Here is a 15,247-nt window from a genome sequence, read left to right as displayed (position 1 = left end):
TTTAAATCGGATGAATAATTTTGTGCTCGTGTGTAGATCATTTTTTATAAGATTACAAATTTAATAAAATAAAGTCTTAAAAGAAATAAAATAAAAATTTATAACGTTATTTGTTATGTGAAATAAATGAAGTAATATAAATTATAATGTGATTTGGTTATTGTTGGTTATATTCAGTTTAACACTGTAGTTCTTGAAGCAGTGGAGCAAATTGTTTCCCGTATCTATTTACATAATTTATGACAATGAAGTTACATTGATAGTGATATTGACATCGTTTTTTATGACATGCAACAACCGACATAAATCATAAAGCTTAAGAAAAAAAATGGGAAAAAAATAATTTGCACAATAAATGAAGTTTCATATTTCATGACACGCAATAACCAACACCATGATTTTAACCTTTTTTTTTTTTTGGTAGAGCCCATGATTTTAACTTTAGTATATGATGATAAAGTTTTTTTTAGTATTTATCATGTGATTCATGGGAAAATGGGAGTTCGATAATTCAGAGTTCGGCACAGAATAAATGGTCAAAAATTGTTTTCATCATGAATCGAATTCAGGTTTTACCGAACGATTTATTTTAGGGGGATTCATTAACTTATTTTTTATTAATTTGCGAAAGAAAAATACATTTTCGAGAGAAATTTATGGGACGGAGGTAGTAGCATTTATAATTTTATGATGAAGAGAAACCATGCTCCATCAACTTTTTATCCTTCCAAGCAAAAAACGTCGCCTCCACTTCCAACCACCACTGTCACCTCCCCGGCTCAATCTATTCATCTCAACCACCGTTATAACTTATATTCTTATCTAAAGATAATTAAAAAAAAATCTAAATCTATCACAAATAAGCTGTCTATTTTTTTATTTTTTTTTAAGATAGCAAACTCACATCATTTCATTCATAATAATAGTCGTAAGGTGGACAATAAACGAAAGACTGGGAACTAGCATAAAAGCGAGCTGCCTGAGCTAAGTCATGAGCTACTCGGTTGACTTGTCTATGAACATAATTGACCTTACAGTTTTGATTCAATTCTGGTAACTTACGACATTCAACAGTAATACTACCAAATTCAGAATTATTTTTAGATCATGAGTTAATTGTTTGCGCCAGTCTCTATTCCATGGACTTCCATATGAGAGTTGTTGATCCAACACAATACATCTAACACTCCCATAGCCTCCGCTTTCGCGATCTCAGGCCTCTCATCTCTTTGCCTTGCATAAGCTTTGATGAACTTACCATGCGAGTCCCTAACACATGCACCGACGCAAAATATATTCTCTTCCGTATAGCAAGCTGAATCGACGTTCCACATGATTTTCCCGGTCGCCTGTTTTTCCCAAGTCTGGATTGCTGCAGTTCTGCTGTCATCACCTGTAATGGTGCTTCTCTTCTGCACTTTTTTCCAGTCCATTAAACTCTCCTTAGCTCTTCTAGCAACATTACACAATGTGGGAGTTGTATCATTCCAGCATTTTTTATTTCTTCTCCACCATAAGGTCCAAAGCAGTATGACAATTTCACTCATGATATTATTATTAAGCTCATCAACATCTTAAAAAGCATTTGTACACAACCTTCAGCAGCAGCAAGATAATCCTTGATTTGGTTCCAAATTACACTATTCTTCAGACCTCTATCGATGCTGCACAACCAAAGAAGCAATGCCATTCATTTTCTTCATTGGTTTCGCAATATGGACATTTATTCCCGCGAGCTACGCCCATCCGACACAATCTACTGCATGCCGATAAGCACCCCCGTAAGTTAAACTGTCTATTCTTCTAAAAATGAATGTTTTTTCCATTACGTACCATAGTCTTAACGTTAGCATTAAATCACCAATCAATACCTAAATCAACCCCACTCTTAAAAACGTTCAACTCCTTTCATTCACCTAGACACCTTACTCCGTCCTCCCAAAATTCTACGATCCTACATCACATGTTTTGCATCTAACACTTTAAACCACAATTAGTCAACAAAACAAAAAAACACTACTGCTCCTTATCAGCTAACAACCTCCACTACTATTTATCCAACAAAGATAAATTGAAATTCCTCGCCCTCCGAAACCCCAACCATTATCTCATCTCAATCCTTATAAATTGTATTCCAATTAATACAGTGAATTTTCCGCTCCAAATAACACATTTAAATAGAGATTGAATACAAGAAACAAAGATAAACAGGTGTTTTTTTTTTCCTGCTATTTGGGCAACTTTTTGTTTTACCTGTAAAAAAATTTGCTTCGCCCCCTATAATTCAAAGATTCTCCGTTTTTAACTCTTGACCACACATGTTAGAATATGACTGTACATTTTGATGTGTGGCATGTCTACTTATCATTTTTTTATGGCTTTTTCTAATGTGAACAAGTGTGCTAAGTCTTGTATGGTGCACAAACTCCATTTTACCGTTGGATGAAAAGATCCATTAAATGTTATTGTGTATTATATCCATACTAAATCATTTCTCATCTCACTCTCATCATTTCATTCTTTCACATATCTCTTCTGTCTACAACCACCGCACCGTGGCAACGGCAGCACGAATCTTCCCCAAACTAACAACCCCTTTCTCAAAATTCTCATCACTTCTTTCACCCTAACAATCTCCCTCAGCATCACGTCAACTTTCAAACCCATCTCCATTGTATTCGCCGCCGTGACCCAAACCCAATACTCCTATCCGGTCTTGAGCCACCCTCCCTGAAAACTTCCTCGGCCGTGCCCAATCGGAACGAGTCACAAGTAGAGGTAATTCAATCATTAGAGGAAATTAATCATTACTAAAGTGGACACCATTGTTGAACAAAAAATTAAGAAAATAATTTAGAGCGGACAGTAAGAACCAGATCTGAGATTGATGACAAAAAATTATCTGATTGGGATCAAATCTAAAATTGTAATAGTAAAGGAAATCAAATCTAATTTTCATATCTGAATCGCGCGTGAAAGATGGAGGATGGCGGTGGTTGTGGGTGGTGACGACGGTGGAGGTGTGGTTGTGCTGGCAGCATTAGATAAACTTTTCACTGTTATGGGCGGGTGGTTGGTATTGTTATGTTACGACTTACGAGAGAAAGAAGAACACGCGTGAGTTGGAAGAGAGAGAAATGACATAAAGAATAATTAGGTGTGGGCAGACCATATTATTATCATGTGATACATTTTAATCCCACAATCAAAATTGGTGTTGCACCATGAAAGATATGATAAGGTCTTTCATCATAGAATTCGCCTTTTTTTATATACTTTTTTTTTTGTGAAAGTTTTTTATATACTTTTAAATTCACATGAATATTTATAACTTTTTAATAAAACAAAAAACAAAATGTACACTTGAACTTATAATTTTTTAAATCTCCCTTTCTTCTTGATTAATGATTTTAATTTGACTATTTTTTTTAAAAAGTTATAAATATCTAGATGGATTAAAATAATATAAAAAAAAAAAAAAAGTAGAGTAGAGTAGATTTGTTCATCTCATCTTCAAGTTATCTACCGTGTTTTAAGACAGATAAATGCTAACAAGTAAAAAAGAAACAAAAATTTCTTATAAAACGTATGTAGCTATTTTATTAGATTCCTTTAACAAATATACATTTGCACTAATTTTTTTTTTTTTTTTGGGTTACACATTTGCACTAATATCTTTTGGTTAAAATTGTTACTTCCTCTAGAAAAGTGGTTAACCTCATTTAATATCCGACGGAATAAGTTAACTTAAATAAGTTAACTTATAATTTATTATATTAGTTTTTAATCTTGTTTAATGAAATAAAAGTGTTTGGTAAATTTTTTTCCTTACTAGCTTATAGGTTTTTTGTTTGGTAAAAACAATTTCTCACTATCGTATATTTTTTTGAAATGTTATTTCAAGTAATGGTTAAGATTATAACTTATAATTTTTTTTAATAATTTTTTTTATTTTTAACCTTTAATTTAATTTTATTATTTTTTATAAAAATAAAAAATTGCCCACTAAACTATAAACTACCCACGTTCATTTGTGCACCGCCTCTAGTGCGCTTTTTATTTTTTTGTTGTTGTTGATATAAATTTTAGTGATATAAACTACCCACTAAACAAGAAAGATATAATTGAATAATTTGGCGACATTATTTAAAATTGTAGTTATTTTTCATGGATTTAATTTAAATGCACCGACGGTGTAAAATAATTTTTACATCGTCAATCAATATCAACCATGTTTTCCGCCACATCACCTCACTTTCTTGATATGACATGGCAAAATAGTGGTTGTTTATTGGACGATCGTGTAAAACTATTTTATACTGTCGGTACATATCAATTAAACTCTTTTTTTCATCTTTTGTATAAATTTGTTGAGTTTGTTAGACTTAGACGACAAATAAATGAGATTGCACGTAATTTTGCTTATGAGCAATTAAGTTTTGAACTATCTTATATCTTAGTGTTACCAAACCAAGCATAAGGTGATATTTCTGGGATGAGATTGAGGTGTGCTACTTGAGTAACTAAATTGAGAATTTATTTTCCGATAGGCAATCATTTTAGTTTTTTGCGTGTGTTGTGATGTTATTATAATCCATAAATGTATCAAAATTATAAATAAATCTTCAAATATCTCTTTCACTATTATCCAAATTTTTTTTCTTTCACGTCATTTTGATCATCATCAAATGTGACTTTAATTAGTTAATTTAACCTTCAAAAATATTTTTGTTAGAAATAATATAAAACCATTGATATGGCTCTATCCTAACACCTTAAGGTTTTGGGATAATCGGTTATTTGACATGGTATCAGAGCCTCTATGACTAAGTGGTCTAGAGTTCGATCCCCGCTCCCCTCACTTTCTAATTAAAAAGTGGAATTTAAGCATATGGTAGGTGGGCCTATGCATTATCCACGCTTCAAGCCCAAGTGGGCTCTTGCGTGAGGGGGTAATCGGTTATTTGACAATTTTTGTTGGTAAATGTTTATAAAATTACCAACAAAGTAGACACTTTGAGATATTTCTACTCTTTTAATACATTCTAGTTCTAGACTATAATTTGAGGCTAATATAACTATTTATCCTTTAATATTTTCTTATATCAAACCAAATGATCTGACTGTTTATTTTAACAAAAAATACTGACTTAAAAGCTCTCTACTCTTTATACCAAAAAAAAAAAAAAAGCTCTCTACTCCTTTAACTTATTTTAAAAATTCGGTTGGGTTTCTTAACTTTAAATAACGTAAACTTGGTGTGATTTGTCAAATAAAAAAAAAAGTTTAACTTAGTCCTATAATTTATGTTAAAAGGTCAATTTAGTCTTTTAATTTATGCTTAAAATGCAGTTCAATCTCTAAATCAAATAGTTTTTTTTTTGTTAATCTATCAAAGAGTCTGATGTATTAAAAAAGCGACACTCAAAATTGGCACAAGGTGTGCGCAATTTGGAGGCGCAAAAAGAGTTAAGTTAGAGAAATAAAAGAAATGGAGACAAACTGTTACATTACATATCTCTCAACCCCAGAAAATTCAAAGGGATGATATACCATAAGCTAAAAGCATAATCTCAACATTTTAAATCCCCGATTCAACCGCAAAATCTTTATTATTAAACAAACAGTTGTTGGAAGTTTTCCAAATTAACAAAGATGTAGCCAATTAAGTAATATGAAAGCAATCTTTACTCTTTAGAAAGCGAACCTGTAATCCAGCAAACTAATGAGCATGTGAGAGTACATTAAAAGTCATTAGTTTTACAAAACAAACTAATTTTACGTGTAGACAACCTGTTATATATTGCAAGTTACTAATTTATGAAGGAAACGCGTCAGATATTACTAGTTTGCGGAAGAAAACACGTTAGATACTGAAAGTTAATTACCGATTTGTAGAAGAAAACACGTCAGATATTACTAATTTGCAGAATGGAACACGTCAGATACTGAAAGTTACTGATATGTGGAAGGAAACACGTCAGATTATACTAATTTGCGTAAGGAAACACGTCAGATACTAAAAGTTATTAATTTGCGGAAGGGCACACGTCATATACTACTAATTTGTGAAAGGGAACAAAGTTACTAATTTAAGGAAGAAAATGCATCAGATATTACTAATTTGCTGAAGGGAACAAGTCATCTACTGTAAGTCACCGATTTGTAAAAGGAAACACGTCAGCTATTACTAATTTGCGGAAGAGAATGCGTCAGACATTGAAAGTTATTAATTTGCACAAAGAATCATGTCTAAACAAACAGTTATTGCGAGCTTTCCAAATAAACAAAGATGTAGTCAACCAAATAACATAATAACAATCTTTACTATTTAGTAAACCTGTAATCCAACAAAATAATGAGCATGTGACAGTACATTAATAGTCATTAATTTTACAAAACAAAATAGTTTTACGTGTAGACAATACACCATATATTGAAAATTACTAATTTGCATAAGGGAACACGTCAGATATTGAACGTTACTAATTTGCGAAAGAAAACACGTCAGATATTACTAATTTGCGGAAGGAAACATGTCAAATATTACTAATTTGCGGAACGGAACACGTTAGATATTGAAAGTTACTAATTTGCGGAAGGAAACGGGTCAAATATTATTAATCCGAGGAAGAAAATATGTTAGATACTGAAAGTTACCGATTTGCGAAAGGAAACGCGTTAAAATATTACTAATTTGTGGAAGGGAACACGCCAAATACTAAAATTTATTGATTTGCGGAAGGAAAAAAGTCATATATTACTACTTTGCAGAAAGGAACGCGTCAGATACTAAAAGTCACCCGATTTGCACAAGGAAACACGCTAGGTATTACTAATATGCGGATGAGAGTATGTCAAACATTGAAAGTTATTAATTTGCACAAAGAATCATGTATAGTAAAAGTTTGAATTTGCAGAAAAGAACACATATTTTGCGCAAAGAAACTCGTATATTGAAAGAAATACGTCAGATACTGAAATCAGGGATGGCAAAAAAACCCAAACCCGAGAGACCCACCCGAACTCAAACCCAAGTCAACGGACGAAACCCGATTTGACTGGGTCTGGGTTCGGGTGACACCCGATAATATGGGTGTGGGTTTGGTATCAGTCAAACTCACACCCGAAACCCATACACCCACCCGAAATATTTTATAATTACCTAATTACCCCCATAGTCTCCCTCAATTTCTTAGAAGACCTTAAATTTTAGTTGTAATTTAATTTCTTGAAAGTATATGTTGTAATTTCTTGAAAGTCTATGTTTGAATTTCTTTGGAAGACCTTAATTTTAGTTGTAATTTAATTCAAAGTCTATGTTGGAATTTAATTTCTTAAATTTGCAAATTATTTTAAAATGTGTTGTGGGTTTGGGTGGAAAAAACCCGAACCCAATGGGTGTGGGCATGAGTGTTGTTTTGCCACCCGAACAGTCTTTGGGTTTGGGTTTGGGTTTGGGTTTGGGTGATGATTTCGGGTGTGGGTTTGGTAAGTGTCAAACCCGCACCCATGGGCGCCCGTTGCCATCCCTAACTGAAAGTTAATGATTTGTGGAAGAAAACGCGTCAAATATTACTAATTTGCGGAAGAAAACACACCAGATACCGAAAGTTACTGATTTGCGGAAGAAAACGCGTCATATATTACTAATTTTCAAAAGGGAAGACAACAAATACTAAAAGTCACCGATTTGCAGAAGGAAACACGTCAGCTATTACTAATATGCGGAAGAGAATACGTCAGACATTAAAATTTAAAAGTTATTAATTTGCACAAAGAATCACGTATATTGAAAGTTACAATTTGCAGGAAGGAACACATATTTTGAGCAAAGAATCTTATATATTGAAAGTTACTAATTTACGAAAAAAAATAAACATACATTAATAAGATAAATTAAAATATTAATTTAACCTGATATTCTAAAGTGATGACATCAAACTGAATTTTTAAAATAAGGTAAGCTATTATAAAGATATTTAATAAAAAAAACTCATTTTAATAAGACAAAAATACAAGAAGCATTTCTATCTCATTTTGCTTATATTTATAGTGTTGAGTATAGATCACTTTTGTGTGTAAGAAAGAAAGAAGAAAGATCGATTAATAATATGATATGATAAATAAAAGAGTTCAATTTAGTCCTATACTTTATGTTAAAAGTTCGGTCCTTTATGCATCAAATGCAGTTTGATCTCTAAATTAAAAAGTTTGTTTTTATGAATTAAAGAGTCGGATATATTAAAAAACTGACACTCAAAATCGGTACAAGGTATGTTCAATTAATTAGAGAGACAGTAAAAGTTAATTTATAGAAAATAAAAGAAATAACAAAATGGAGGCAAACATAGACATTACACAAGTCTCAACCCCAAACAATTTAAATGGTTGATATACCATCATAAGCTAAAAGCATATAATCTAAATATTTAAGTTTCACCTTGAACCATCACCAAATATGAATTTTGACACTTTTAATCACCGATTTAACCGCAAAATATTTATTATTAAACGAACAATTATTGAGAGCTTTCCAAATAAACAAAGTTGTAGCCAACCAAATAACATAAAAGCAATCTTTACTCTTTAGTAAGTGAACTGGTAATCCAGCAAACTACAAAGCATTGTGAGAGTACATTAAAATTTATTAATTTTACAAAACAAAATAAATTTATGTGTAGACAACATGCCATACATTAAAAGTGACTAATTTTCTAAAGGGAACACGTCAGATATTGAAAGTTATTAATTTGCGGAAGGAAACGCGCCATAAATAACTAATTTGCGGAAGGAAACGCGTCAAATATCACTAATTTACGGAAGAAAACATAACAAATATTGAAAGTTATTAATTTGCGGAAGAAAAAGCGTCATATATTACTAATTTGCAGAAGAAAACACGTCAGATATTAAAAGTTACTAATTTGCGAAAGGAAACCCGTCAGATATCACTAATTTGCGGAAGGGAACATGTCATAGAAAGTTACTGATTTGCCGAAGAAACACATCATATATCACTATTTTGCGGTAGGAAACACGTCAGATATTGTGTCAGACATTACTAATTTGCGAGAAAAATACGTCACATATTGAAAATTGTGGGAAAAAGACGTCACATATTAAAAATTATTGATTTATCTATTGAAAAAAACACATATATTCAAGTTACTAATCTGCGGAAAGGATTACGTATGCATATTAAAAGTTATTAATTTGCGGAAGAGATCATCCTGCATTAATAAGTTAAATTAAAATATCAATTTCACCAAATATTTTAAAATCTTTACTATTAATCGAACAGTTATTGAGAGCTTTCCAAATAAACAAAGTTGTAGCCAACCAAATAACATGAAAGCAATCTTTACTCTTTAGTAAGTGAACATGTAATCCAGCAAACTACCAAGCATGTGAGAGTACATTAAAATTTATTAATTTTACAAAACAAAATAAATTTAATGTAGACAACACGCCATACATTAAAAGTGACTAATTTGCAAAAGGGAACACATAAAATATTGAAAGTTATTAATTTGTGGAAGGAAACACGTCAGATATTGAAAGTTACTAATTTGTGGAAGAAAATGAGTCAGATATTACTAATTTGCAGAAGGGAACACGTCAGATATTGAAAGTTATTAATTTGCGAAAGGAAACCCGTTAGATATCACTAATTTGCCGAAGGGAACTCGTTAGATATTGAAAGTTATTAATTTGCGAAAGGAAACCCGTTAGATATCACTAATTTGTGGAAGGGAACACGTTAGATATTGTGTAAGACATTACTAATTTGCGGAAGATATTGTGTCGGACATTACTAATTTGCGTGAAAAATACGTCACATATTGAAAATTGCGGAAAAAATACGTCACATATTAAAAATTATTGATTTATTTATTGAAAAAATGCATATATTCAAAGTTATTAATTTGCGAAAGACATCATTCTGCATTAATAAAAGTTAAATTAAAATATCAACTTCACCGTATATTTTAAAATCTAAAATCATGAAATCAAACTTAACTTTTAAAATAAGTTAAACTATCATAAATGAATTTTTCTAACATGTGCAATGTTGCACATGTTAAAGTAACCAAAAATAATAATTATTTAATAAAAAACAAAAATTTTATTTTAAAAAATCAAATATTTAATATAAAATGCACAATTTACAATGCAAACTTATTTTGAATTTGAATTTGAAAGTTGCACATGATACAAAAACTCATCCTATAAATATATTCAATCAAAAAACTAATTTCAATAAGACAAAAATACAATAAGCAGTTCTATAGTGTCTGAGTAGAGAGCAGTTGGTGTAAGAAAAATCGATTACTGATCAGAAAGATGGATTTAGAATCGGTTGGTGATTTAGCGTTTCATATGATTTTGGAAAATCTGAAACCCGAAGACATTGCAAGTATTTCATGTGTAAGTAACAGGTTTAGGTCTGTCACTTCCGATGACTCTCTTTGGTCCAAAATCTGCTTCCATGAACTTTCTCTCACTCAACCCATTGATCATCGTGGAAACCCTCTTCCTTCCTTTAAGGTCACTCTCAGAATCTTTTTTTTTCTTCTTCATTTATTGTTCTAAATTGGAATAATGTTTTGTTTTTAAATTGCAATAATTATAGGGGATGCAAAATAGTACTCTATATGATACAAATCTTGTGCTGTGTGTATGCTAAATTTCGTATTAAGGTCTGTTTGGATTGACTTATTTTTGAGCTTATGGAAAACAGCTTATGCAAATAAATAAGTTTTTATGTATTATTATAAGCTTTTCAAGGTAGTTCATGAGAAAACAACTTATAAAAATACAATTTTTGTTGGTGAAAACTTATGAATTAACACAAATATTTATTTATTTGCATAAGCTATTTTCATAAGCTTGAAAATAAGCTATATCCAAACGGGCCCATAATGTTGTTTTACTAAGGATGAATCGTTTGGAAGAAATCGAATTCAGACACCAGGTAAAGCAATAATTGGTCAAACTTTACATTCAGGCTGAATCATGGATTATCAGGGTCCAGGGACCCTTCTCCCGGAAACCGAAGGGTTTAAGACCAAAAAAATCATATTTTGTTGTTTTATTCATGTGTGTAAAAGTAAGATCTTAGTTTTATAACACTGCCATGCAAACACTGATAATAATTTATTTTTAAAAAATGAAAGTAATGGACATTTGGTCGGTGGTGTCATATTAGTGTTAGACGCCAGACGAACCTTCAATTTGAAGTGTTGGTGTTAAGTAGATATTGGTACAGCTAGAAATTTGACCTCTCTCTATGTGTTATTGTGTTGTGCAGGAAGCTTATAGAACTTGGAGAGAAGATTTTGTTATGTATCCTTGGTCTCTTGTTAAGCGTGTAAAAAGGTGTTGGGACAATATAGAAACCTGGCTCGTCAATAATTTTCCGGAAGCTAAGGAGACTCTTTGTGAAGGTGCATCGGAAGCTGAGATTCAAGAGTTGGAGGATGTCTTGAATGTTAAATTGCCTCTTCCTACAAGGATCCTTTACCGCTTACATAATGGGCAAGAGATTGAAAAACTAGATGTCGATACCTCTACCGACGCATTTGGCACTTCTTTGGGAATAATTGGTGGTTACTCATTCTATGATCATTTGGTGAATGTTTATTTATTACCTATAAGTCATATAATTGAAGAAACCCAGCAAATTACAAACAACTTGGGATTTTTAAGAAGATCCAAGTACGTTCTTGTGGCTGCTTCGTCCACGTACTCTGAGAAGTTGTTTTTCCTCAACTGTACCAATGGTCAACTATATGTTGGAACCAAGGAGCTTATTACCAATAGAGATATGATGCCATGTGTTCCTCGTAATCTGATTAGTTTGGATCGTGAGTTGGATGGCGAAAAGATACAGGATGCCATGCTGCTGTGGTTAGAAGAACATGGCCGCCGTTTACAACGTGGCTCTATCAAACTGATCGAAGAAGGAAAGGCCAAAAGCATTAATCTTTTCCCAGAAGAACCCCCTCTTTGCTCAACTGCTGTAACCAATGGTGTGCAGGTAGGAGAGTATATATTACCCCTTATGCTTGCTCTATTAGCTTTGTTCATTTGGGTATGAAAAGCTTGGCATGTTATACTATATGCCTCCATGAAGTTTGACCATGTTTTACCACTTATATCGTATCAAAGTTCTCATATCCCATATCTATTGCATTGAATAGAGAACAGTTGGTGATTTTTGCTCAATGGCGTTCCATGGGATATTCCAATTCACTATTCTATTGTCAATTTCTCATGACCACTGGATACTTTTATGAGTATTGCTTATTTGTGATTAATTTTCATGTGAAAACTAACAAGTATATCTTATTTCTTGAGGTTCGCGCCTCTGCGTTGGTTATCCCTGAGTTGACTGATCTTCAAGAAGGCCGTGAGAAGTACTTATTTTCTTATTCAATCCGCTTGTCCTTACAACCTCAAGGGTGCATGATCAATGGAATATCCCACAGGTCTTGCCAGCTTTATTGGAGGCACTGGCTCATCCATGCTAATGATGTTGTAGTATCTGATGTCGATGGAGAAGCTGTTATAGGAATGGTATGAGTTCCTTTTTATATTTTACTATCTATTTAAACTATATTAAATATCTTAGAATATCTTTGACATTATGTTAGACTATCATAGTTTATCTCCTAGGATTAGTTATTAATACCTATAACTTCAACAGCATCAACTGTCTTGAAATGTCTGGCGAGATATTAGCTATGTAGGTCTTTGATGCTTGGATGTTAACTTAGTTGCATCGGCTTCTCTTGCGTTAAGTTATACAATCAGAAGTTTAAGTTTCTCTAACAGCAGGAAATCAGTTTTCGAGTACCTAGAAGATTATACAATGGCCTTCAATAATTGCCTTATTATGAGCTGATATTGACACCCTAAGTCTCGTAAAGTTCTGGAGCTTTGATGTTCCGTGCATGTATTGATTGACTGCATTCAATACTAGCTTAGTTGAACTTGTAATTTATAGCTAGCTTGCCAGCAGATGAGTCTTTCTCATAAATGTTGTACTGCTTTGGCGGTTCTAGTTTTCAAATAAAGTGTCTTCATCTTAGAACTTTTATTATAAAACAAAGAAAACCGTCTTCATCTTTTCGAATGCAAATATTTATAGTTGAATGGAGTAGCCAAACTGTTGACTTTTATAGATGTCTTTGCAGTACCCACTTTTGCGTCCAGGTGATAAAGAATTTGCTTATCAGAGTTGCGCAGCTCTACCAACATCATCAGGTTCCGTTGAAGGTTCCTTTACCTTTGTACCCGGAAGGTATTTTTTTTTTTAATTTGTTATTTTTATTTTATTATTATTATTATTATTATTATTATTATTATTATTATTATTATTCCCACGTGGTTTCATTATCTTTGATTAGTTAGGCAACATAGAAACCTACTTGTTTGGGTTTGAGGGATTTTTAGACAGATACAAATGAAACTTTTTTCCCCTTCTGGTACATGAACCATTATTTCTTCTGGTACATGAACCTTGCGTGTTTTTCGTTTCAAACGAGATTGTCAATGATCCAGATCTTTTGTCCCTTTCGTTTAAGGGTGAGAAGTTAGCACGGCCGGTGAATGTCTTGATTCTATTTAAACTAATGTAACTTTTGTGCTATTCCCAACATTCAAACCTTAATCTTTCCAAGGATGGTATTGGTATGGAGTGTGGATGCCTTGCAAGCATCAAAACTCATGCATATAACACTAAACAAGTTCAATTGCTATCGTCGATGACTCGATGAGCTAACACTTGTTGTTTTTGTTTGTCTTATTTCAGATTGGTAGAACCAAAAGGAGATCCTTTCATAGCTACAGTTGCGCGTTTCCCTCTCGAGCGGCCAGACTATATTTTCTAATTTGCTTATTTATGGGATTCAGCTATCTCTAATGATAATTGCAGCCCTGTGATCTTGTTGCATCATGTTACTTTGTATGAGTTGCTTGGTTGTTGTGAGTTTAAGTTGGCAGTGCACTATTTCCCTATGTATTTAAGACCAATGCAGAATAATACAAGATAGAAATTTGAATAACATTAGTACTCTTCATCCATTTTATTAATTTGAACTAGTAAATTACCCGCCACACGGGACGCGCGTGCCGCGTGTTACATTTCGTTGGGGCGTTGGTTCGGAGAGTTGCATGATTGTTTGATTGATTAATCTTTTGATGGGAAAATAAAATGAGATTGGCAAAATATAGAATTGTTTGCAAGAGAAATCTGATATAGTATATAATAAATTTTTTATTGGTTGGAAAAAATAAAAAATATTAATGGTTGGAAATTCCACATGGGGGTGGATGCATTTTGATGTCACAGCGAAAGCTGCTCGCATCCCACTTTGGGAGGGGGTTAGTTTATCAATTTCAGGTGGAGCGCTTATGGTGCATAAGCGAATAATTTATGCACCATGCATAAATAACACAAAACTATTACACAGCAAAATGGTTTTGGATTACAACCCTTTGAAATCATTCCACGGTAAAAATGGTTTTGGCATGATTAAGTACATCTAATGTGAAACCATTTCACAACAAAAATGGTTTTGGCATGATTTTAGTTTAAAACTAACTACGAAGCAATCTGATGACGTTCAGGGGTTGCTGTTGTTGATTTGGGGGTGGGAAATGGTGCGTTTGGAGATTTGTTAGATTCAATTTGATGGTGAAGATTTGTTTATGCAACATGCATAAGTTTATTCCTTATGCATTATAACTCATGCCAATTTTAGGGGCGCGTGAGGTTTTTTGGTGGGTGCGAAAAGTAAAAGTCTTCTAACAATAGTCGCATGGAAAACAATCATACATTCACTAAACAAATAGAGAGGTATCCTTCTTTCTTCTCCACCGTCAACTTCCATCGAAAAAACTAACGGAAACTATTGCGCTCCCTTAACTAGAGCTCTTAACTTCGGGTGAGAGGGCCTTCGATTTGGATTCTTTTTCTTGAGAGAGATTTTGTCTGTCAGAAATCACTATCTATCTGGTATGCATTTAAAAAGTGTCTATCTCTTTCTTTTTTTCATGATTTCTTCTTCTTCACATCTATCATACATATAAAACAATTTTAAAGATATATTTGCAAATCTGGAGATAAAATATTCTTTTCATGATAGTTTATAAATAAATTTCACATTTTTAAGTTCATAATTAATGTAGTTAGACTATATATTATTATTATTATTTTAATTTGAAAAAGAGCCACCAA

General features: G+C 32.6%; 1 protein-coding gene across 3 annotated transcripts; it reads left to right on the top strand.

Moving 5' to 3' along the window:
• Window positions 1-8,030: 8,030 nt before the first annotated feature.
• Window positions 8,031-14,072, top strand: LOC123915805 (F-box protein SKIP16). 3 transcript variants are annotated; one of them, XM_045967050.1, is made up of 6 exons: window positions 8,031-8,060; window positions 10,300-10,551; window positions 11,315-12,043; window positions 12,364-12,582; window positions 13,191-13,309; window positions 13,820-14,072. In XM_045967050.1, exons 2-6 carry the CDS (start codon window positions 10,348-10,350, stop codon window positions 13,896-13,898), a joined length of 1,350 nt encoding a protein of 449 aa, XP_045823006.1. In that variant the 5' UTR covers window positions 8,031-8,060; window positions 10,300-10,347; the 3' UTR covers window positions 13,899-14,072. The 3 variants fall into 3 exon arrangements, with proteins under 3 accessions (XP_045823006.1, XP_045823007.1, XP_045823005.1); XM_045967051.1 differs by lacking the exon at window positions 8,031-8,060 and having other exon boundaries at window positions 10,239-10,551; window positions 13,203-13,309; XM_045967049.1 differs by lacking the exon at window positions 8,031-8,060 and having other exon boundaries at window positions 10,245-10,551.
• Window positions 14,073-15,247: the final 1,175 nt, after the last annotated feature.

Source organism: Trifolium pratense, linkage group LG3 (assembly GCF_020283565.1).
Source record: "Trifolium pratense cultivar HEN17-A07 linkage group LG3, ARS_RC_1.1, whole genome shotgun sequence".
Lineage (NCBI taxonomy): Eukaryota > Viridiplantae > Streptophyta > Magnoliopsida > Fabales > Fabaceae > Trifolium > Trifolium pratense.
This window is presented reverse-complemented; position numbering and strand designations above follow the sequence as displayed.

Excerpts from the sequence above, each read along its gene's own strand:
- LOC123915805 (XM_045967050.1), top strand. The coding sequence starts at position 10,348 with ATGGATTTAGAATCGGTTGGTGATTTAGCGTTTCATATGATTTTGGAA. Across the intron at positions 12,044-12,363 it reads CTGTAACCAATGGTGTGCAG|GTTCGCGCCTCTGCGTTGGT; the intron begins GTAGGAGAGTAT and ends TTATTTCTTGAG. Across the intron at positions 12,583-13,190 it reads GAGAAGCTGTTATAGGAATG|ATGTCTTTGCAGTACCCACT; the intron begins GTATGAGTTCCT and ends TGACTTTTATAG.